This window comes from Cyprinodon tularosa, unplaced genomic scaffold, assembly GCF_016077235.1.
Source record: "Cyprinodon tularosa strain WSP-4 unplaced genomic scaffold, ASM1607723v1 ctg25, whole genome shotgun sequence".
Classification (NCBI taxonomy): Eukaryota; Metazoa; Chordata; class Actinopteri; order Cyprinodontiformes; family Cyprinodontidae; genus Cyprinodon; species Cyprinodon tularosa.
Window position 1 is genome coordinate 1,009,759 of NW_024038928.1, and position 23,343 is coordinate 1,033,101.

The window sequence follows — 23,343 nt, forward strand, 5'->3', positions numbered from 1 at the left end:
TAAGATTTTCCCTTTTCTTTTCAGCATAAAAACTAGTTATTCAGCAGGCAAAAAGAAAAATGAAGCTGCTAGAGGCTATAAAACAGTGAAAGTGCTTCTCCAGCTCAGAGCTAAAGAGACAGAGCTGTGCAATGTCAAGGAGAGGCACCCAGTCTTATTTAATCCTGAGCAGCCCTGCAGGATGATGCAGAGGACAACCTGTTATGTAACACCCAGAATGCTGCAGCAGCACAAATGTCCAGGAACAGAGAGCTGCAGAGAGTGGACATTAAAGCACAAAGATGGAGGGGAAAGGATGCAGCTTTTCCATATATAAAGATAGAACACTTGTGCATACAGCTGCAGGTAACCTGTATGCTGCCTGCATGCGCTGACAGGAGATAATTAATTCATTATTGATTTAAAAAGAAACAGGATGAAACTTTCCCAGTTTACAGAAGACTTGATTCTTTAACATAAAATTATTAAGCTTCTAAGCAGTTAAATTGAATATCCAACTTGCATTTATTCATGTCAAGCTTCACAGTAACATTATTATCATTATCTCCCTTTTCTCTAAACAAAAAGTCCCATTACTTGTATCACCATAGGTAGAAGCTGAGGGGAGTAAAATGTTACACAAGTCCAAACAATTGAGGAGAAGGTGAGAGCACACCTACCGTCTGCACATGTCACCATGCAGGCTGCTGCAGCAGCGGGGAGCAGAGATGACACCTGCAGCGTTCACCTGAACCCCGAACCCGGAACCAGACTCCTCCTCCTCCTCACACAGTCAGGTCAGCTCATTCTGCTTGGTTCCACGGCGGATACCGATGATCCCCCGAACCTGTCAGGTGTTATCAACTAGGAGCCGATCAGGGAAATAAGTCACCCACTCAAAACTGCTCGCGGACTATATTTGTTGGCGGAGGATTACAAAAAGGTGAAGGCGCTTATTTGGTTAAGAAAAAACGTCAGAAAAGTTAACAAAATATATATGTTTTTAATGTTTTTGTTTTTTTTTATATATATATTTAATTGTATTTCCGATTTAAGGTGATAATATTCTAACGGATTACTTCCAGAAACCGTTAATAAATAAAGGAATAAATAAATATGTTAAACTTGATCAAATCGGACCACTTTTACCAGTGGTTAGAAATGTCAACACTGCCACCTAGAGGTTAAAGACATAAACTGCGTTTAAAACCATCTCTGTTATACCCATCAGAATATTATGGAAGACCGTTTCCACCACATGAAAATAAAAAAATGCAAAATAGAAAGTCATAATTAGGAGATTCAAAGACATAATTTTGACTTTCAGTCATAATAATGAGATATTCGACTTTTAAACTTTGTATTTTTATAATTACGTTTTTAAAACATGAAATTCTGACTTTGAATCTCATAATTATGACTTTGTTTCTCATTACTATGACTTGGAAACTTGAAATTATGACTTTGACTTTCATAATTATGACTGAAAGTAAAAAAATTGTACTTCTTATCTAATAATTATGACTTTGTTTCTTTCATGAGGTGGAAACAGGCTTCCTTAGAATATGGAGAATGACGAGTGCCACAATACAAAAAAAATAACTCGTGGAATGGTTATTTAAACATATTAATGAATTATTAAGAATTGAAATAAATACAGAAATGTATTTATTTATTTATTGTACTGGTCACCCTCCATATAAGACCTTTTGTCACTTTAAAGCTGATATGTTGAGACAGTTTTGAAATGTTGGGTATTTTTTACTTTTGTCGGGTATTTTTTTTTTACTTTTTTATATCTTACAGTAATATCTTAGATTTAAACCCTCCTAATTCTGTTCTCTGGAGACGTTCAGCATGTTCGGGCCTTTAAAAGAAAATTATGTGATGATCTATAAGCCCAAAACAGTTAGTTTTTTATGCTATTCCACCCGCTGTTATAATGTTATTTAAAGGTCAGACTTCCCTGTCCTCTCAAGGCCCGAGCCCTCTACCTGATCCAACTGATACTTATGTGAGTAGACGGTGTTTTCAACCAAAATCTTCTAAAAATAACAAACACATTCACTCTTTATTCCAAGATGACTGCATTTCAGTTGCTTATGTTCAATCTGGTCTGGTCTGATCTCAGAAGTATGTTGGAACAAACCATGGTCTCTACCCAATAAGTATCTTCTAGTAAACAAGGTTAAAGAGGTTTCCTTTAAGATTATTCATCGCTGTTACCTGGTTAAGTCATTTTTCATTAAATATAAAAAGGATATTGATACCACCTGCACTTTCTGTAACAGTTACTCTGAGTTTGTCTCTCACCTGTTTTAGTCCTGAGAATACACCAGGCGTCTATGGCAAGGTGTTTGTCGCTTTATTCTAGACAACATTTACGACAAATTTGAACTTTATTTTCAGGATTTTTTATTTGGAATTACAGGATATATAAAATAACTGTCTGACCATTTCTTTTTATGTAATCTGTTGCTTCTGTGGGCCAAATTGTATACCCATAAATGTAAAATTACTATGACTAGACCCTCATGTATTTCTTTCTTAAAGGGAGCAACAGTTTATTTATCTACATTATCCTCTTCAATAACAAAAAGGCTGTTAAAACTTTATCTCTATGCTCAAAATTCAAAATATTTATGTAATCCCCTTATGTGCTTCTATCTTCACTTTACTATTTTTATGTTTATTCAGGTATTTTTTTTTATCTATTATTACTATTTGTGTTCAAACCCCTGGCGATTGTTCCCTTGGAAATTGTACTTATATCTTCTTGTAGTACAAAATTCTTTAATAAAGCTTAAAAAAAATCCATTATCTGAGGTCATTAACCATTTTCAGCTTTGTAACCTCTCTTATTATTATTATCTACTAAACACTCGGAATCAATTATTAGTGGTTATGTTTGTAAATGATAAAGTAAAGTCAAACTTAGACAATAAAACTCAAAAAACGACAAACCATTAACATAGATCTCTACCCGTTAATGTAATACAACAGGAAACGGGAATATTCGAGAGCTAGCTTTCAAAGATGCTCCAATTAATAACGTTGATTGTTGAATTTATTTTGTCATTATTGTTTTACTTACAGTAGTTCTTCTCCTATTTTTGAACCATAGAAAAAGCTTCGATGTTTAATAATCATACATCAGAGCAGGTGAATTAGTAAATTTACCGATATAAGCTAACGATAAAGGGAGGACTTTCAAAATAAAAGCGGAAGGATTTTAGGAGAACAGGATATTTTAATCATACAGGTGCTGGTCATAAAATTAGAATATCATGAAAAAGTAGATTGATTTCAGTAATTCCATTTAAAAAGTGAAACTTGTATATTATATTCATACATTACATACAAACTCATATATTTCAGATGTTTATTTTGTTTAATTTTGATGATTACAAATGACAAATGAAAATCTCAAATTCATCATATCAGAAAATTAGAATATTACTGAAGACCAATAAAAACAAAGGATTTATAGAAATGTTGGCCAACTGAAAAGTATGAACATGAAAAGTATGAGCATGTACAGCACTCAGTATTTAGTTGGGCCTCCTTTGGCCTGTATTACTGCAGCAATGCGGCGTGGCATGGAGTCGATCAGTCTGTGGCACTGCTCAGGTGTTATGATAGCCCAGGTTGCTCTAATAGTGGCTTTTAGCTCTTCTGAATTGTTGGGTCTGGTGTATTGCATCTTCTTCTTCACAATACCCCATAGATTTTCTATGGGGTTAAGGTCAGGAGAGTTTGCTGGCCAATTAAGAACAGGGATACCATGGTCCTTCAACCAGGTACTGGTAGCTTTGGCACTGTGTGCAGGTGCCAAGTCCTGTTGGAAAATGAAATCTGCATCTCCAAAAAGTTGGTCAGCTGCAGGAAGCATGAAGTGCTCTAAAACTTCCTGGTATGTGGCTGCGTTGACCCTGGACCTCAGAAAACACAATGGACCAACACCAGCAGATGACATGGCACCCCAAACCATCACTGACTGTGGAAACTTTACACTGGACTTCAAGCAACGTGGATGAAGTGCCTCTCTTCTTTTCCTCCAGACTCTGGGACCTTGATTTCCAAAGGAAATGCAAAATTTACTTTCATCAGAGAACATGACTTTGGACCACTCACCAGCAGTCCAGTCCTGTTTCTCTTTAGACGCTTCTGACGCTGTCTGTGGTTCAAGAGTGGCTTGACACAAGGAATGCGACAGCAGAAACCCATGTCTTTCATACGTCTGTGTGTGGTGGTTCTTGAAGCACTCACTCCAGCTGCAGTCCACTCTTTGTGAATCTCCCCCACATTTTTGAATGGGTTTTGTTTCACAATCCTCTCCAGGGTGCGGTTATCTCTCTTGCTTGTACACTTTTTTCGACCACATCTTTTCCTTCCCTTCGCCTCTCTATTAATGTGCTTGGACACTGAGCTCTGTGAACAGCCAGCCTCTTTAGCGATGACCTTTTGTGTCTTGCCCTCCTTGTGCAAGGTGTCGATGGTCGTCTTTTGGACAACTGTCAAGTCAGCAGTCTTCCCCATGATTGTGTAGCCTATAGAACTAGACTGAAAGACCATTTAAAGGCTTTTGCAGGTGGTTTGAGTTAATTAGCTGATTAGAGTGTGGCACCAGGGGCCATCAATTTTGAACCTTTTCACAATATTCTAATTTTCTGATATGATGAATTTGAGATTTTCATTTGTTGTCATTTGTAATCATCAAAATTAAACAAAATAAACATCTGAAATATATGAGTTTGTATGTAATGTATGAATATAATATACAAGTATCACTTTTTAAATGGAATTACTGAAATCAATCTACTTTTTCATGATATTCTAATTTTATGACCAGCACCTGTAAATCATCGTTAATTAATTTTCCGTGTATAAAATTGCGTCCAGGTGTTGAAAAAAACCTTTAAGATAAAACTTCCTCTAGTTTGGATGTCCAGAAGCGTTTTTATGCGAAACTCACATTTATTTTGAAAACTTAAGAAGGAAATGAGCGCGCTAACGGTTCCGAACATGACGCCAGTGATGCGGTCAGACCGCAGGGACTGACCCGGGTACCGACCGAGAGGAGCGGTGCTACAGGACCGCTGTCTGTCGGTTTATCCAAACAAAGACACGAAATGATGGCTGCTGTTCCCGGGCAGTGCTGGAACAGCAGCGGCGGAAAAAACAGCTCCGTTCTCGGTGTGAATGCGGGAATTTAACCGCTGACGAAGACAAGCCGTCGGGCTCCTGTTCCTCTCCATCTCCTCCATCTTGGATGTTAGTGATGATGGAGCACATCCGGACTCCAAAGGTAAACGCGGACATTCCTCTGTTTCCTCTTTTTGTTTTTAGTCTTTGTCTTTTCTCACTTTACCTTCTGCTTGGAGGACATTTGATCTGTTAACCTGCCAGATCCTGACATTAGTCTGTTCAGGGTCATGGTTCCTTTAATTATTTAAGGAATATTATGGAACATGATGAGAATTTAAAACGCTGTCCGACAATGGATTCATAGGGGGGGTAAAATGGGAATATCCATGTCTCAGATGGGATCTGGGCACTTCCGGTTCTTCTGTAACAGATATCCCATAATCTGTCCATCCATTCCATTATGAGCTCTTGTTAGATGATGATGATGATGATGGTCTATGGCTTTTGTTCCACTGTTGTTCAGTCTGCTTCTGATCCATGTTTACTCTATGATCTCAACCAACCAATCAATGTTTGTGCTCCTCAGGTGGAAAATGTCCGTCTCTTGGACCGGTCAGCAGGCCAGAGGAAAGCCAGTGCGGTGACCCTCTACCTGTCCTCCACCCACACCATCTTTGTTGAGAACAATCCTGAGACACGCAAAGAAACCTGGGTAAGACCCTAATCAGCTGTTTATTTTTTGTGTTGTTTTTTTTTTTTTAAACCATCATATTCCAGTTTAGGTTGATGTGTTCCATCACCCTAAATATGATTCGGATAAATCCTTGTTGTAAACGTAAGGAGCCAATTTTAAATTCGTACCTTCAGGCTGTGATTGCTGACCTGCTTCTCTGTCTGTCAGGCTGCAGAAGGTTCAAATCTCAAACATCCAGACCTGTTTAGACAGAGCGACGATCCTCAGGGGAACCAGCGAAGAGGCTGAGAGGTTCCATTGACCTCTGGATAACAGAGGTCATATAGAGCGCTGCTGTCAGAAAAAAAAAACCCATAAGTAACATGTTCTTTCTCTACATATAAGCATCACTAATGCTACGCCCAGATGTAGCATTCAGGAGTTAAACAGATGGAAGAAGAGGAAATGTGGGACATTTTCTAAAAGGAAAACTGGAATCCTTAACAGGAACCAGACCTAAGTCCCTCAGATCGGCTAGTTCTCCGAAATGTGGCGCGATTGTTCTGTTCTTCTCATGCTTCATTCTAAATCCAGACCTCCACGTCACACAGCAACATGTCAGCCATATGAGGGTTAACAGTAGACTTTAGCGAGTGTTTTTAATCAAATGGACGAACGCTCGAGGAATCCACTATGGACTGCTGCGTCCTTCCTCTCCTACAGGAGCTGGAGGTTCCCATCCCTCTAGACCTGACTAGATGATGAAGATGTCATTTTTATTGTTTTTCTCTGGTGCTTTTTACTTCAACAGGAAGTGAGTTTTCCTCTATGGGGTCATAGGACGGATGACGCTGCGCCTGCTGATCCGTATCACCAACTTCTTGTTTTTTTTACAGATCAACAGTCATGCTGACTGGAGATGCGGAAGTGTTTTCCATGCTGAGTCTGACTGTGTTTGTGTTTCAGGTTCTGCACAGCATGGTGTGCAGCGTGGAGAGGCCGCCCACCACGCCCGCTGGAAGCCAGCTCATCCTTCGCTGCAAAGACTTCCGCGTCTACCAGGTCCTCATCCCACAGGAGAGAGACTGTGTGGACGTCCACGCCTCGTTGGTCCGGTTGTCTCGACCAGGTGTTTGTTTGTTTCAGGATAGCAAGACTCTAAAGCTTTTTAGATTTTTTTTATTGTTTTGACTCTGGTTCAACTTTAACCTTTGTTCTCAGTGCAAACATGTATCTAAAAATAGTTATTAAAATAAGATCATTAGAATTGATGCATTTAAAATAAGCTAATGAGTTTCTTTTACCTCTTCTAAACGTTAAGCATCTTATATTGTGGCTGAATTGTCTTAAATACCCGTCTAAATCAAGGCAACATATATTCGTTTGAAGAGAAATTGACTTGGTTATGTTTCAGTTTTTGCATTGAACTGAAATGCTCAAGTTCTGGACACACTGCAAAAAACAAAAAAAACAAAAAACGTTAATATCCCTTTGATTTGAGCAGGTAATCCACTCAATAGCTGTGGAAATAGTTTTTACTGTGATTTTTGAAAGCATGTTTTTTTATCCTTGACTGGTGGATAAAAAAAGTTCCAAATGCAGTACAATAGTGATAATAGTTGGAAGTCAAAATAACTTGCCATTGGTGTGTTTTCTATATATATTCATATATAGGCATTGAATTTAGTTTGATTATTGATGCAAATTTTTATAAATTGAAATGTATAAAAGAAAACAAACAGGATTTTCTCTTCCTGGATGAGCATTTAGAGACTGTAGATATTGGGCTGTTGACGGTATAGAAATCCCTCACACAGCGCATGCATGCAGTGACAGTTGAGAGGAAAACCTCCACCAGAACCAGGCTCGGTATGAGCGGCCCTCTGCCGAGGCTGACTGGGGTTCAAGGAGACAGAAGCAGGCGTACAAAAGAAACATAAAAGCAGTGATCTGTGTTAGAAAAGCTAACGATAAACTAGCTCCACTTGTGGCTCTGTCAGCGAAAGAAAAAGTTAATCAGACGAGCTCTGAGCCAGTTTTTAAGTCATAAAAGAAACAAACAGCAAAAGCTGAACCCATAGTTATAGGAGAGATACAGGCCTAAAAACTATAAAAGAGGCCCAACTAATAGCAGCCCTGCTAATATTTCTCTCCAGGATGGAGTCGCAATCATTGACCATTCCATTGGCAGATCATCATATTAAAGGGATCATAGAATGATTCTATAGGGTATCTGGTGCTGGTCCTTATGGTCTCTGAATAGGGTGTGTAACATTGGTTGGGCTGAAAATGCATATTTGCTGTTCTATGAGCCCTAATGCAGCCCTAAAACGAAACGACAAGTTTTCTTTCTTTTATGGTATGCTCATCAATATTTAGATGAGCTGTGCGCTGATTGGTTGGTTTACAAAGAGCGAAGCTGCTGAGCAAAGAAGCATCATAGCAACAAGCACTCACTCACTGAAACATCAAATTGTTTATATGGTAGGGTGACCAGACGTCCTCCTTTTCTCGGACATCCTACTTTTTATACCTAAAAAAAATTATCGGTGGGAATTTCAAAAGGTTCCTGCACCGTGCTCCATACACAAACACTTCATCATTCTTCCCCCTTACTAGACGTGAACTTATTTTAGTATATTCTGCTGTTAAATGAGTCTTAAATTTTTGTTTTTTACTGGAGGATTCAAGCTATTTTAAAGGATGCACAGCTTTGAGTGGTAACTAGGTGACTGTAAGAGAGTAAACCGAAATTTATTGGCTTATTTTTCTGACTAATCCAATCAGCACGCTCTCTGACAACCAGTCGCCTGGAACGCTCGATGAACAGAGCATCACTTTGGAAAGATACGCACAGGTTTCACAAGCAACCTCCTCCCCACATCACGCTCTCTCTTGTTGTGCCTGCGCAATCGCAGTTCTAATCCACACATGATGCACAGATTATTGTATTGCCTGTGCAACACCACCTCGCATTGTATAAAATCTTGGACAATTTATCTGACTCGCGGGGATCCGTGAATGACTATCTATATCAAGGAGACTCCCGGGAGACTTGGGATGTCTGTTACCAGCCCCCAGCCCCCCTCCTTCACCTGTTTTATGGTGGAAGTTTAGAATAGTGAGATTTGCAGAGAAAGGAGCCGTCGATGGGGTTTGAACTTCTCTGTACGTCCATTTCACCCACTGAACTATCGTTATTCATCTATGACAATGGAAACTCGGTTTTTCATTCTATGACCCCTTTAAGTTTCTTTAATTAAGGGCAAATCCAGTTATTTTTAGATCAGGTTTTGCAGTGTTTGAATGTTTGTTCAGCTTCCTCACTCTTTTGAATGTTTGAAAAAACGAAGTTAAACTTTTATTTTTCAAAACAAAAAAGTAAAACTCTCTCAGAGTCAAATGGGCAGGTGACAAAGACCACTTGAAAACCTCCCAGTAACATCTGTCTGACTGAAAGAACTTGGAGCAGGATTGATCCCAGATCTTCTTTCCTCCATCAGAGAAGTACAGCGAGCTGTACTGCCTGTCCTTCAACCCCAACGTCAATAAAGAGGAGCGCGAGGAATCCTGGAGCTTCATCGACTTGAAGGCCGACTACAAGAGGATGGGTGTTCCCAACAACCTGTGGGTTTCCACGGCAGCCAACAGCGAATACCGGGTCAGTGTGAGTCACACAGATGATTTAGGTGGCGGTAGTTTCAAGGCGGGAATGGGGGAAACATGAGAACAGAACTGAGCTGTGTTTGTGCTGCAGGATCAGACGGGAGCAGATTCAGATGCTGTTCTTAGGCAGCAGCTGGAGGAGTCTAGGATCAGAGATGGTTGGTCAAGAAACAGGATTTAAAAGCTTGTAGAGAAGTTTCTAGAATTAGTTCATCTTAATATTTTTTTTTTTGGGGGGGGGGGGGGGGGTTCTGATGGATTAGAAGCTTTATCTAAACTAGAAATCCACCAATACTGGTTTTTCAATGATCGTTACTAATGATCACGTGATGGTACAGGATTAAAAAGGTCACCAGGAGCAGTCAGAGCCGGAGCCTGTATTGGTTCAGAAATTCACTGCACCAATAAAATAATTAATAAACGTAACAGTGGGCAATATGAGGCCGTATATGCAACCCATTGGTTAATTCAGGGGCAGATAGGCTGACCGTCTCTATGCGGATGAAGCAAAATGTGCAGAAAAATATGGATATATTTAAGGGAAAAAGTGCAATAGCGCAGGCAGAACCGTCAGCACCAGAGCAGACTGTTGGGTGATAAACAGCAGAGGAGGAGGAGTTTATTTATAAAATCGAATAATTATATATTATATTACACTTTGAATAAAGTCTTTTTTAAATTACATTTAAATAAAAAGCTAAATTTTTTATTTTTTTCTTATTTGGACATTTAATTTCGTATTTTACAATTTGTTTTTTAGATATATTCACATTCTTGTAGGGTTTCCACCACATGTGGCCTCAACCCAGCAAGATAAACCCACCATAATTTCACAATGAATAAAAAGTATTTTTTTTTTTATGTAAAGCATATCTTAATGTTTATTTGTGCATTTATTATAATCCTAATCTGAGTTTAAAAATGAAACGATTTAAATTAAAACAGCGGGAGACAAATTCAGTGACTTTTCTCTGTATCTTCGGCGAGTTTGGCAACAGCAGTGGTTCTCGTCCTGCTTCCCTGAGCGCTGTCTTACAGGCAGTCAGCGCAAAGAGGGCAGACAGGAGACCTGCTTCGTTTCCCACAGCTGATTTAGAAAACAAACGGTGCTGGTGTTTCTGACCTGTATTACAAAGCAGGTTATAAATATAACATAAATACATTGCTCACTAAGTCAAGTCTCTTGATTTTAAACTGGTCTTTCAATTATAAATGCATGCATTATTTATTCCATAAAATGAGGCTTGACATTTTTCTTTATAACAACATATTAAAGACAGTGATGTAGGTGATTTTTATATTTTTGATTTAGATGCAGATAACTCCCCCTCCCTCAGCCAACCATCACGTTCAGGTCTTTCATTCTATTGATTGTGAAACACCCCCACTGTTTCACTGTTGTGAGATCCAACCTTACCTGATCAGACATATTTCTGGTTCTCTGATGATGATTTAACCTAGAAGATGAGCTAAAGCAGAACATTTAAGGTCTAGCGCCCCTAGTGGCTAAAAGTTATACAATGTTTCTTTAATAAAGCGGGAACTGAACTTTGCTTCCCAAACAAAAGGAAAAAAGAGCTGCTTGGTCAGCCTCTACTTGTTCAGAACCAATCAAACTCGGTTTTATTTATTCCAGAACCATAAATGAATGTGTAGGAAGGAAACCCAACACGTTTCTATTGGCTGTGTAACCCAGGCTTTCCCTCTTTAACCTGCAACTGGTGGAAGACACCCTATGGACTCTGCGTTGGAATCAGACACAGGGCTCTTAGTTGTGGGGAGACCTTGGCGCGTTTATTTTGTCCACCTTTCAGGCAGTAAAACACACTGTCAGCAACCGTTTTTCTTTCTTTTTTACAAAATAATCAAACATCACCAGTACAAAATGTAATGTTTACTTAACTGGCAAACTAAACAAACAGAAATAGCTCAGTATATTAGTGTAATGTATATTTTATATTACTGCTTACCTTACAGGCAGTAAAACACACTAAGAAATACGGCAGTTCCTGTACAAAAATCCCCTGTACTACAGCGTCCCCAACAGGAAATACATGTTAGAACTGTAGTAGCTGTTTTATAGGTTTCCAGGGAGACGTTAAACAACATTTATTCATTACTTTGGAAAAAACAAATATTATTACCCCTTAATTACAGGTCTATGTTCCTCGTAACTTTCTGCACAACTCTTATCCAACAACAAGCAGAGACCCATCAGCTACTGATGAATGCATCTTCATCATCATCACTCGGAACATGTTTTCCACGCTTTCCTCTGGTTGGAAAGCAAACGTCTCTCTGGACAAACCTGTTTTGTCACCATAGAAACTGAATTGCTAGCATGACAGTAAATTTCAACGTTGGAAGATATCAGCTCCACTTTTATCTGTATACAGATGAATGATGGTTCTGTCTGCTGTTGCAGTACCGTCCAGAATGTTTCTGAGGTCCAGACACTCAGAGCAGCTGTGCTTTTTTTTTTCCTGCAGGTGTGCGACACGTACCCCGCTGAGCTGTTTGTGCCCAAGTCGGCCACGCCAGCAGTCATCGTGGGCAGCTCCAGGTTCAGGAGCCGAGGACGGTTTCCTGCTCTGTCCTACTTCCACCAGGATACATTGGTCAGTGTCAGACACATGATGCCTCTCTCTCCTAACAGGGACTTCACATCGACTTCCACTCATTCTCCTTTTCTATGCCCTAACCAACCATTACCAGTACATACCTAACCCCAAAACTAACCTCTGGTCACAGGCAAAATCGGTCAGTGGGAATGCGAAAAGAAGGATTTTTCTTTTTATTCTTCCTCTCAGATGTAAACACAGGAGCATGGCAGGGATACAATGAGTGAAATGCAGCTCTGTCTGTAAAAGTGACAGACCGTATTAGCTACGTTTGCTCAGCCACGTCTTTTTTCCAAATACGTCCTCGCCTTTTCTTTTTTGGGCTTTCAGCACAAAATTGCACAAATTGCCAAGGCAGCGCGTTTCACTCTAGTGAGCTTAATATTCCTCTTCTATTTGTTTGGCTTCAGGATAGACGAATCAGAGCAGCTCCATCTCACTGCGGAGCTGAGTCCGACGTGGTTTTTTGTCGTACAGTGTGAGCAGGTAGATCGCATCAGAGCGTCGGGCCGAACATAAATCATGAGCTGTGAACTCGCACTGTACGACGAAACCCTGTGTTTCGTCGTACAGTGCGGGCAGTAGCTGCGTGCAACGATTGAACAAAATCGGAGAGTGTATGCCCAGCTTTACGGGTCTCTGATGTGTTATACTGCCTCTACAGGCGGCAGTGTGTCGTTGCAGTCAGCCGCTCTCAGGCTTCAGCGGCCGCTGTCAGGAGGATGAGATGATGCTGCAGGCGGTGATGAAGTCCAACCCAGGAAGTGACTTCATCTACGTGGTGGACACCAGGCCAAAGGTAGGACTCTGACCCACACTGACCAAAACCGACCCAAAGTTACAGCCGGACCATGACCTCCAATGCAATTATTATTTATTTTACGTTTTTCAGTATTGTGATTTTAATGTGATTTCCCTTCTACACCAATTGTTCTCAAAGTGGGGGTCAGGAACCCCCCTTACTAACGTGATCCTGACGTAATTGACTTTTTAGAACGATGATCACTACTTTTCGCTCCCCGTTGGTCACATGACTCCGGCTCCCTGTACGGAGTCTGCACCGTCACTGTTGTCTCTTGCCCCCAAAATGAATGACCAAGATGCTTTGCAAACAGAGCTCTAGCAAAGCATACTGGGATATATCTGTTCGTCCAGTGACCATAGATGGTAGGTATCTTTTCAAGGAGCATTGTGGGATATTTTGTGTCCGATATTTTTTCCCACCACTAGGGTTGTCACGATACTAAACTTTTCAACTCGATACCGATACTAAGGAAAATATTCGATACTTGATACCAATTTCGATACCACAAGGATAAAAGCAAAGACTCCAAAATTCTACAGAAATATTTTCATTAATAAATAAAATACAATAAAGGTTGTATGCTGTGCACAATATTAAGCAAGCTTGATAAAAAACATATAAAATTAAAATTAAGTGTTCCTTCCTTGGCTATGCTTTGCACACATAACAATGGCACTAGCCAAACCAGTTATGGAACAAAAATAATTCTCAGCAGCTTCACTGCTTACAAAAAAATGTCTGAAACTGAAAAGAGCACAGAATTATTCAATCACACAGTGTTCTGAAAGTGCATTGTCCTCTATTCTGCACTTTAGATGATTGACTGCTTAGGTGCCACTGGTGGTAGCACTGTATCGATACTTTTAAAAACGAGTATTGTATCCGGATACAACATTTCAGTATCGATACTTTTTTGAGTATCAATACTTTTGACAACCCTACCCACCACTAGATGTTTTCAGATTCAGCACTATATGGTGCTCTATGTATGGTTTAGCGCGGACGTTCGGACACAGTTAGTAAGAAGCAGCCAATCAGACCTCAGGGTTTCTATGGAAGCAGTCCTGAATCTGATGAGTAAAGTAGTTAATTTCATGATCTGCAGCTGCCATGAAGTAGATAAATTAATACAAAATGAAATAACATGTTAATAAGTTTGTTTTTTAAATGATGTTTCATGTCATAATTTAAAACGTATATTATTTAATTAATAGCACATTAAATTATTTATATCTACATTTCCTAATTTAATCTAACTTTGTTTTAACTTTATTAATCTCACATTGGAGAAATTTACCTCTGCATTTAACCTCTTTGGGGAGGAGTGGGCTGCCACTGTGCGGCGCCGGGGACAGTTTGGGGTTAAGGGTCTTTGCTCAGAGACCCGGAGTGGCACTCTGTGGGAGTGGGGCTCGAACTCAGAACATCTGGATTCCAAGCTCTATGCCCTAACCACTAGGCTGCCACACCCCCTCAAATTTAATTGTCTCATGATGTATTGAATAACTCAATTATACATTTGGTTTTAAATTTTGTCATTTGACATAAAATAATGGTATATATTGATACATTTAATTAATAATTGTTAAATTTCTGTACTTTTATCTATTTATTTCATAATACATTTAAATGCATTTATGTATTTAATTTTGTCCTCTTTAACCTTCCGTATTTAAAGGTATTGTGGAGGATTTTCCCAGACCTGTCCTCTCCATTTAAAAAAAAATGCACAACATGCACAACATTGTACCCTTTTTCCCGAGAGGGAATGCTTATTAAATGCGTGCGAGGAGAAATGGGCTCGTGCACGCTCTCTTAAAAGTTGCTGTTCTTATAGCTCATACAATCTTACTGTGTCCAAACGTCTGCCCTAACGTCTAAATCCCTCAATCACTATTGGTCACATAACTCCTCCTCCACTGCGTGTGTCTACGGCATCTTTGGTATTAGTCACCGCTGTCGGGTAGCAGCAGCCTATGGCGACTGCGGACCGCTGTAACAGCAAATCCAGTAATGCTTTACGAGGAGAGCTCTCTGCAACCCTCTGCCATTTTCAAAGATCCACTGTGAGAAATGTGAGCTTTAGGGATTGTCTGAAACTATAGCTCCGAGCTCATTTACGCCTGAAAGTGCGCACGCACAGAAAAAGATCGCTAACGGTACGAGCACGTAGGACGGCCTAACGCAAACATATCACCAGAATGATTGACACTTAGGAGGAGCACTTATTTAGATGATCTACCCTGAAATAATAGATCGTCCTATATACCCTTAATGCTTCCTTTCCCCTGACCAAAGGCGTTCGCTCCTGGGTTTTATGTTTTTGTGGCTTTTAAGGCTAATTTTTCCAGAACCCATTGTTGCTGAACATGTTTACCTTCACTGTTGAGTGCTAAAAGTTTTACATCTGCACGCATTCAGTGGCAGAATATAAGTTTATCGTCGCCACCAAAAGGCCTAAAGTGAGAAAATATGCGTCATACTTTTGTTGAATGTAACATCACCAATGATTCGAGTTTTGTGATTAGGGCTTTATGATCTTTAAAGGAGCAACTATATTCCAATTAGAACTGATTAACTGGAATCAATTGGATTGGTTGATCAGTCTTTATTTTGATTAGTCAATAAATAATCAGATAGCAAAGGTTCACTAAGGATGATGTTATACTGAGTTTAAACCAGGTGAAGCATTTTTTCAGTCTCTATATTCTAGTTAACGATTATTCAATGACGAAATTAGTTGACGATTATTTTAATACTCGATTAATTTTTTCAGTCATAATTCCAATTGATTATTGTGTTCGCAGCTGAACGCCATGGCGAACAGAGCAGCAGGTAAAGGCTATGAGAACGAGGACCATTACACCAACATCAAGCTGCACTTCATTGGCATTGAGAACATCCACGTGATGAGAAGCAGCCAGCAGAAGATCATCGACGGTCCGTTCAGTTTCTGGTTGAGTGGTTCTATGATACCTGAGGTGGTAAAATGCTGCCCCCTGCTGGTCCTCATGTATCATCCTCTTTCCTCCTGCAGTTTTTGAGATGCGCACTCCGTCCATGACCGACTTCCTGTGGGGGCTGGAGAACTCTGGTTGGCTCAAACACATTAAAGCCATTCTGGATGCTGGAGTCTTCATTGCAAGGGTTCGTATGAATGCAGAGTGAAGCCAACAGCTCCGTTAAACCTGGAACCGACTGATCAAATTCGGTTTCAGCGTCTCGGAAAGAATCCACTCCTTAAAACGACAATAAAACCAACATCATGAACAGTGAAGAACCTGCATAAGGGTTAGGGAGGAGATTCTAGAGACATTTAAAGCAGAGTTAGCTTCTAAAACATTCCCTCCAAAGCTCCGCTCAACTAGGATGGCACGATAGACGCCCTGCAGACCTAGAAACACATGGATCTCCACCTACACTGTGCATGGAAACCTGTTCGAGGCTGCAGAAACCCTGAGACTTCGGTGGAGGTTCACATTCTAGCTGGAGAATCAGCCTGAACATTCAGCCCGATACAAAAATGTCCTAGTCAAAGTCCAGACCTGAATCTGGACTTTGAGTAAATGTAGTAGGACATGGGAACTGGTGTTCTTAGCAAAGAAGAATGAGGAAAACAGAGCATGTGCTTTTTCTCCAAGTTTTTAAAACCTCCAGCTTTCCATATTTATAGAAGCAAGGAACAACTTCCAGAGGTTTTTGCAGATGTGTCCCCCCTGTGACGACCGGTTGAAAGGTCACCATTAGTGTGCACATGCATGGGAGAAGAGAAAAAAGTCTGTTGCTGAAACTCTCCTGTGTTTATTTTAGAGGCATAACATCATCTGAGGAAAGAAGGTATTTAGGTTTTATTAACGGAGCATTTAGATAAGTTAGGAGCTCTGGAAATCAGAAGAATCTGGACTGAAAAGCTTGTAACATCCCAGAGTTTTTTTGGGTCTCATAACCAGTTCCACTTCCTGGTTCTGACTCGGTCATCGACCTTCTCCGTCTGTCCAGGCGGTGGCCGACGAAGGTGTCAGCGTTCTGGTTCACTGCTCAGACGGATGGGACAGGACGGCCCAGGCGTGTTCGGTGGCCAGTATCCTGCTGGACCCGTTCTACAGAACCATCAAAGGGTTCATGGTAACGTACAAACATCCGGGTAGAAATCAGAGCTCTCTCTGAAAGTCTCTGAGTTCCTTCTCTTCCTCCTCCAGGTGCTGATAGAGAGGGACTGGGTTTCCTTTGGACACAAGTTCTCACACAGGTCAGTGAGAGGAACCCTGATGGCATCAGGCGGTTTCTGTTCAACATCAACCATCAGACGTCGCTGGTTGAAGAACATAAAAACAATCTTTGTTCATCTACAATAAAAAAACAACAACATTTTATTTCGATAAAACAGGATTTAGCGTCCGTTCTCCACCAGCAGGTTGATTTCTGAGTACTTCTAGAGATGTTGTTGAAGGAAGAGTCAGCAGAAGCTCCTCCCCCTCTGCAGGTATGCCCACCTGGATGGAGATCCTAAAGAGGTGTCCCCCGTCATGGACCAGTTCCTGGAGTGTGTGTGGCAGCTCTCTGAGCAGTTTCCATGTGCCTTCGAGTTCAACGAGCGTTTCCTCATCACCGTCCACACGCACGTGTACTCCTGTCAGTACGGGACCTTCCTGGGGAACAGTGAAAAGGAGCGTCGGGACATGAGGTACGGATCAGGGAGGGCGCAGCAATCCCATACGCAGGACCGCGTCCGTCCGCTGCTACGTTCGTGATGTCATGATGTTTCCGTTGTTTTATCCCCAGGCTGCTTGAGCGCTGCCACTCTGTGTGGCCTCAGCTGTGGAAGGACAGATCCCAGTACACCAACCCGCTGTATAAGGCCGAGCTGAGCCAGAGTCAGGGCATCCTGAGGCCCAACACCACTCCCTACTGCTTCAAGTGAGGAACTGCAGCTTTGGTCTCTGAATGTCTGTTAGAAATTAAACAAGCTGTTCGGGAAAAGCTACTAGGGTTAGATTCTTCAGTGTTTCTATTCCTGCATCACATATATTAATAAATAAAAAAAAAAAACAATTCTATCATCTTACTTTAAATGCATAATATTTAATTATCTTATTTGAAATGTTTTATTCCAGCATCAAAATCTTCATATAGAAGGTGAGTTATGGTAATTGGGGGAGTGGCGGCCTAGAGCTTAGAATCCTAAGGTTCTATGTTTGAGCCCCACTCCCACAGACTGCCACTCTGGGTCCCTGAGCAAGACCCTTAACCCCACACTGCTCCCCGGGCGCCACACAATGGCAGCCCACTGCTCCCAAAGAGGATGGGTTACATGCAGAGAGTTAATTTTGTTGCTCTTTGTGACAGTATAATGACAATAAAACCTGGAAACAAAAACAGAAGTCATACAATGCTCTTTGAGGAATCGACAATAGTTTGCTCAAGTTAACAGCTTCAACATCTCCAAACAGAGCCTCTGATATGCAATGAAAGCTACTGCCTCCTGAAGGCGCCTCACGGCCTACGGCCTATGCTACGTTCACACCGGACGCAGCAGAAGCTGCGAGTTTACATGCAAAGTCAATGGTTGACGCGCGTCAAGGAGCAGCAAAAGGTTCCGCGGCGCGTTTTGAGCAGCTGAAGCAGTCAGATGCTTAAACGCTCCTGACGCGCTGCTGCTCGAGATGGAAAAATTAAAGTTTTGCTGCTCGACGCGCCGCAACAACCTATCAGAGAAGCTGATCTGGGAGCTGGCAGGGAGACAAACACATAGCTGATGATACAGAGCGCTATGATCACTCCTCTGAAACAGTTTATTAACACCTAAATTAACTTAAAATGCTGAAACCTGCCAACGTGTTCGCTTTTATTATCCTGGTTCCTGCAGTTAGGATTATGTACATGAAAACCACCTTCTGACCCACTTTTTCACCGCACAGCCAGAGCAGCAAAGATGCTTCAGCCGCGCGTCAGAACTATACTGGTACAAGCGGCAAAAAGGAAGCAACTGACGCGATTTTGCTGCGTCCGGTGTGAACGCAGCATGATTCACTCCGCTCTGGCTTTGCACTGCCCACGGGCTACTAAGAGGAGGATGGTCGCGCCGGCTGCGGTCTGCTCTTCTTGCAGTCAAACACCGAGCAACTTTCTGTCTTAAATTGTTTCCGTGCACGATGTATTGCATTGCGCACTATTGGCATCAGTTTTAATAAAGTCAAAGGGGTTCCGAGACACTCGCAACCAGTTCACAACAGATACACATGAACCCTGGCTGTAGGCGTGACCACCTGTGTTTTTTTCCTAGATGACGCAATCACGTTAAGTGTTACAGCCAATCACCAAAACTTGGTACCGAAAGACGAGGCATGTTTCGAAACTCTGTAGAACCAAAGCATTTCAGTCGGTACCATAAAAAAACCGATGTTCGGCACCAAGCCCTAAAAATAACAATGCTGTACTACCTGTTTTTGTCGAGTGCAGATGGATTTTATGCTGAATTATACATGCTTGTTTTCACTTACAATAAGGTATGTGTTTTCTGTACATAATTGTGAACGTTACTCCGCTGCGTGCTAGCAGCGGGTAGTTTTTAATAGCGCATCCCACTGATTTCCATGGGGAGTCATAGCAGTAAAATCAAGTGTCTCTTGTGGCTCAGAAAAAAAACACACAAAAAATGAATATTCTGTTCTGCGAAAGGCAATTTTTCAATGTTTGCTTGAAGTTGACTTTGGATGAGATAAAAAAGAATCATATTTGACCTTCAAGGCCAGAAAGACTGATTCCAATGATGGGTCAGAATAAAGATTAAAACCTCAGTGACTGTGTTTGTCTCCAGGATGTGGAAGGGCCTCTATAACCATACAGAGAGGTCCAAGACTCCTAGACAGTCACCCGCCGACTTCCTGTCCACCGTCAGGGCGGAGTCCCAGCAGCTAGAGGAGGAGCTGACCAATCACCAGGAGGTACCGGCCGGAGGAGCCACCCACCACCCCGACCAAGGCATACAGCACACAAACACACCTTTGACTAGAACACTGTGACTGGCCAGGCTTTGCTCTGATGAACACAGAACATCAGTAACAGTCGGAACCAATGGGCTGAATTTGGACCAGCCTCAGGTTCTGACATGTTCTAATATTTAGACCTGTTAATATCCTGGACGTGTTCTAAGCCTCACACTGAGCTAAGAAACCTTTAAGAAGGTTTATCCCTTTATTTTACATTATTGAATTAGCTCCTTAAATGACCAGTTCATGACAAAACATCTCTGAGTTCCGTCAGCTGATAATAGAACGTCTTTGTTGTTCCGTCAGCTGATAATAGAACGTCTTTGTTGTTCCGTCAGCTGATGATGGAACGTATTTGTGGTTCCGTCAGCTGATGATGGAACGTATTTGTGGTTCCGTCAGCTGATGATGGAACGTCTTTGTGGTTCCGTCAGCTGATGATGGAACGTATTTGTGGTTCCGTCAGCTGATGATGGAACGTATTTGTTGTTCCGTCAGCTGATGATGGAACGTCTTTGTGGTTCCGTCAGCTGATGATGGAACGTATTTGTGGTTCCGTCAGCTGATGATGGAACGTATTTGTGGTTCCGTCAGCTGATGATAGAACGTCTTTGTGGTTCCGTCAGCTGATGATAGAACGTCTTTGTGGTCCCGTCAGCTGATTATAGAACGTCTTTGTGGTCCCGTCAGCTGATTATAGAACGTCTTTGTGGTTCCGCCAGCTGATGATAGAACGTCTTTGTGGTTCCGTCAGCTGATGATAGAACGTCTTTGTGGTTCAGTCAGCTGATGATAGAACGTCTTTGTGGTTCAGTCAGCTGATGATAGAACGTCTTTGTGGTTCAGTCAGCTGATGATAGAACGTCTTTGTGGTTCCGCCAGCTGATGATAGAACGTCTTTGTGGTTCAGTCAGCTGATGATAGAACGTCTTTGTGGTTCCGCCAGCTGATGATAGAACGTCTTTGTGGTTCCGTCAGCTGATGATGGAACGTCTTTGTGGTTCCGTCAGCTGATGATGGAACGTCTTTGTGGTTCCGCCAGCTGATGATGGAACGTCTTTGTGGTTCCGCCAGCTGATGATGGAACGTCTTTGTGGTTCCGTCAGCTGATGATAGAACGTCTTTGTGGTTCCGTCAGCTGATGATGGAACGTCTTTGTGGTTCCGTCAGCTGATGATGGAACGTCTTTGTGGTTCCGCCAGCTGATGATGGAACGTCTTTGTGGTTCCGTCAGCTGATGATAGAACGTCTTTGTGGTTCCGCCAGCTGATGATGGAACGTCTTTGTGGTTCCGTCAGCTGATGATAGAACGTCTTTGTGGTTCAGTCAGCTGATGATAGAACGTCTTTGTGGTTCAGTCAGCTGATGATAGAACGTCTTTGTGGTTCCGCCAGCTGATGATAGAACGTCTTTGTGGTTCAGTCAGCTGATGATAGAACGTATTTGTGGTTCCGTCAGCTGATGATGGAACGTCTTTATGGTTCCGTCAGCTGATAATAGAACGTCTTTATGGTTCTGTCAGCTGATAACAGAACATCTTTGTGGTTCTGTTCCCAGAGGATCGTGGCTCTCACGGGGAAACCAATCACATTGGAGAAGACGGAGGTTCCGAGGAGGAGAACTAGCCGCCTGCCGCAGAGACACAGCGGGCCGGACCCGCCCACCTTCTACTCAGAACCCAGCACGAACTCCTTACTTCAGAACAGTCGCCTGCACTCCTCTGAACTGGCCAATCAGAGGCCTCCACGTGGAGGCTCCGCCTCCTCCGGGCCGTCAGGGCAGCAGCTGAGGAGTCCGGATAGGGAGGACGTCTCTGCCTGCAGCGACCTGGAGTCAGGCGTGGCCGACCTCAGCAGCCGCTCGTCCTGCGGAGGAGACGATAACAAGGACCCGGAGCTGGAGTGAGGCTGGCCATGCTGCTGCCTGACAGAAATAAAGGGAACCCAGTCTGTTTAGACGGAGTGGGACGGCTGGCTCAGGCTAATAACAGACAGAACCAAACCGGTTGCAGGCCTCACATAAACTCATCAAGCAGCCATTTTTTGTTTACCTTCTGCACCGCTCCACGCAGGCGGCGTTTTGTTGGCAGATTCAGGATTTAAGTGATTTACTGTTTTTAAATAAACCACTGCAGGGCAGACAGGTGTCATGCTGCGGGCTACAAGAGGTAAGAGGAGAGACAAATGTACCTGGATCAATCTCCACGGCAACTGAGCAGGTTTTGTTGTTGTAAACCAGGTTCTGGGCCCAATCAAAAACAATCCTGATATTCAGGTTTAACGTCTCCCATTGGGTCCTACGTTCCTCTTTTTTTCCTCACTCCTCAAGATGTGAGGTTTTAGAGGCCGACTTACAGGACGTAGTCGGCCTCCTCCAACAATCAGAGCTGTAGTTGGCTTTACCGCATCCATAGAACCGAATGTGGGGAAAACAGAAGTTCTTTAAGCGATCCACAGAGACTTCACTCTGAAAATGTGAACAATTGAACGTTTACAGCAGACAGGTGGAACCCAGGGCTTCCTGCCACCTGGTTGGTCATTTTATTGCTTCTAATTTATTTATTTTTTTTAATTAAAAATCTCAATGGTTCTTTTCACGTTCATACATGAAGCAGGTAGAGGAGCTCCTGGGCGACGGACTTCTGGACCAAACCAAGCAGATTCTGATTATAGATCTATGTCTGCAGCTACATCTAAGAGTCTCCTTCTGCAGATCTAGATCATCTCTATAGCTGCAGATTTATGTCCCCCGCTTTCAGTCTTCAAATCTGCCTCCACAGCTCTATTTCTGCAGCTCTGTGTGTGCTAATCTACGTCTGCAGTTCTATACACGTATATCTAAAACCACTGCGAAGCCTGAATTTAAACAGTCATGTCTCCTTTAGGGTTCCATGCAGTCATTCTTCGTCTTCCCTAACCTCTCTTAGAACATTAGAACCTGTTCTCTGCTGCCTGTGGTATTTGTACAGTCAACATTGTGTATCTTTGATGTAAGTAATCAATAAAAGCTCTGATAAAGGCGAACAGCTGCAACGTCAAAACTTTGATCATCTACCGTAAATAAGTTGAAGCGAAGGAAAAAAAAAACTCCAGGGTGGCTGGAACTTCTAGAAACACGGATCCTCCTCAGTAGAGCAGCAGAGGCGGATCCCTGTCGGCCATCAGAGCCTAGGTGCAGCTGTGGCGTGTTGCCAGCAGACATAGTGACCTGTGTCACTCACTCAGGTCAGACCGTTCTGCCATTTTACTGAGAGCTCAGCTGATTCCCCTCAGATTAAAATACCTTTCTGCCTCCAGAATCCTTTAAAATATTTGAAATGTTTCATGTAACTGAAATGGTTCCTTTGTCTTTAGGTGTGCAGCAGAGTTGAAGCATCAGAGAGATGCCAAACCTGAAGGTTTCATTAATTTCACATCCATCTCTGAACTTTTAGGCTAATATATTTAAAACAGCAGCTTATTA

The 23,343-nt window shown here is 42.0% G+C and overlaps 2 protein-coding genes across 2 annotated transcripts in view; one reads left to right on the forward strand and one right to left on the reverse strand.

Moving 5' to 3' along the window:
• Positions 1-781, reverse strand: part of LOC119785478 (microtubule-associated tumor suppressor 1 homolog) — a 79,665-nt gene extending 78,884 nt beyond the window's left edge. Inside the window, exon 1 of the mRNA XM_038288176.1 lies at positions 660-781. The gene's annotated coding sequence lies outside the window, so the exon portion shown is untranslated. The remainder of the gene's footprint in view (positions 1-659) is intronic.
• Positions 782-4,991: 4,210 nt separating this feature from the next.
• On the forward strand, positions 4,992-22,904 carry mtmr7b (myotubularin related protein 7b). Its single transcript, XM_038288204.1, has 14 exons — positions 4,992-5,287; positions 5,714-5,839; positions 6,767-6,929; positions 9,304-9,461; positions 11,956-12,084; positions 12,752-12,886; positions 15,700-15,832; positions 15,930-16,039; positions 16,892-17,017; positions 17,092-17,141; positions 17,376-17,576; positions 17,675-17,809; positions 19,710-19,836; positions 21,439-22,904. Exons 1-14 carry the CDS (start codon positions 5,252-5,254, stop codon positions 21,784-21,786), a joined length of 1,977 nt encoding a protein of 658 aa, XP_038144132.1. The 5' UTR covers positions 4,992-5,251; the 3' UTR covers positions 21,787-22,904.
• Positions 22,905-23,343: the final 439 nt, after the last annotated feature.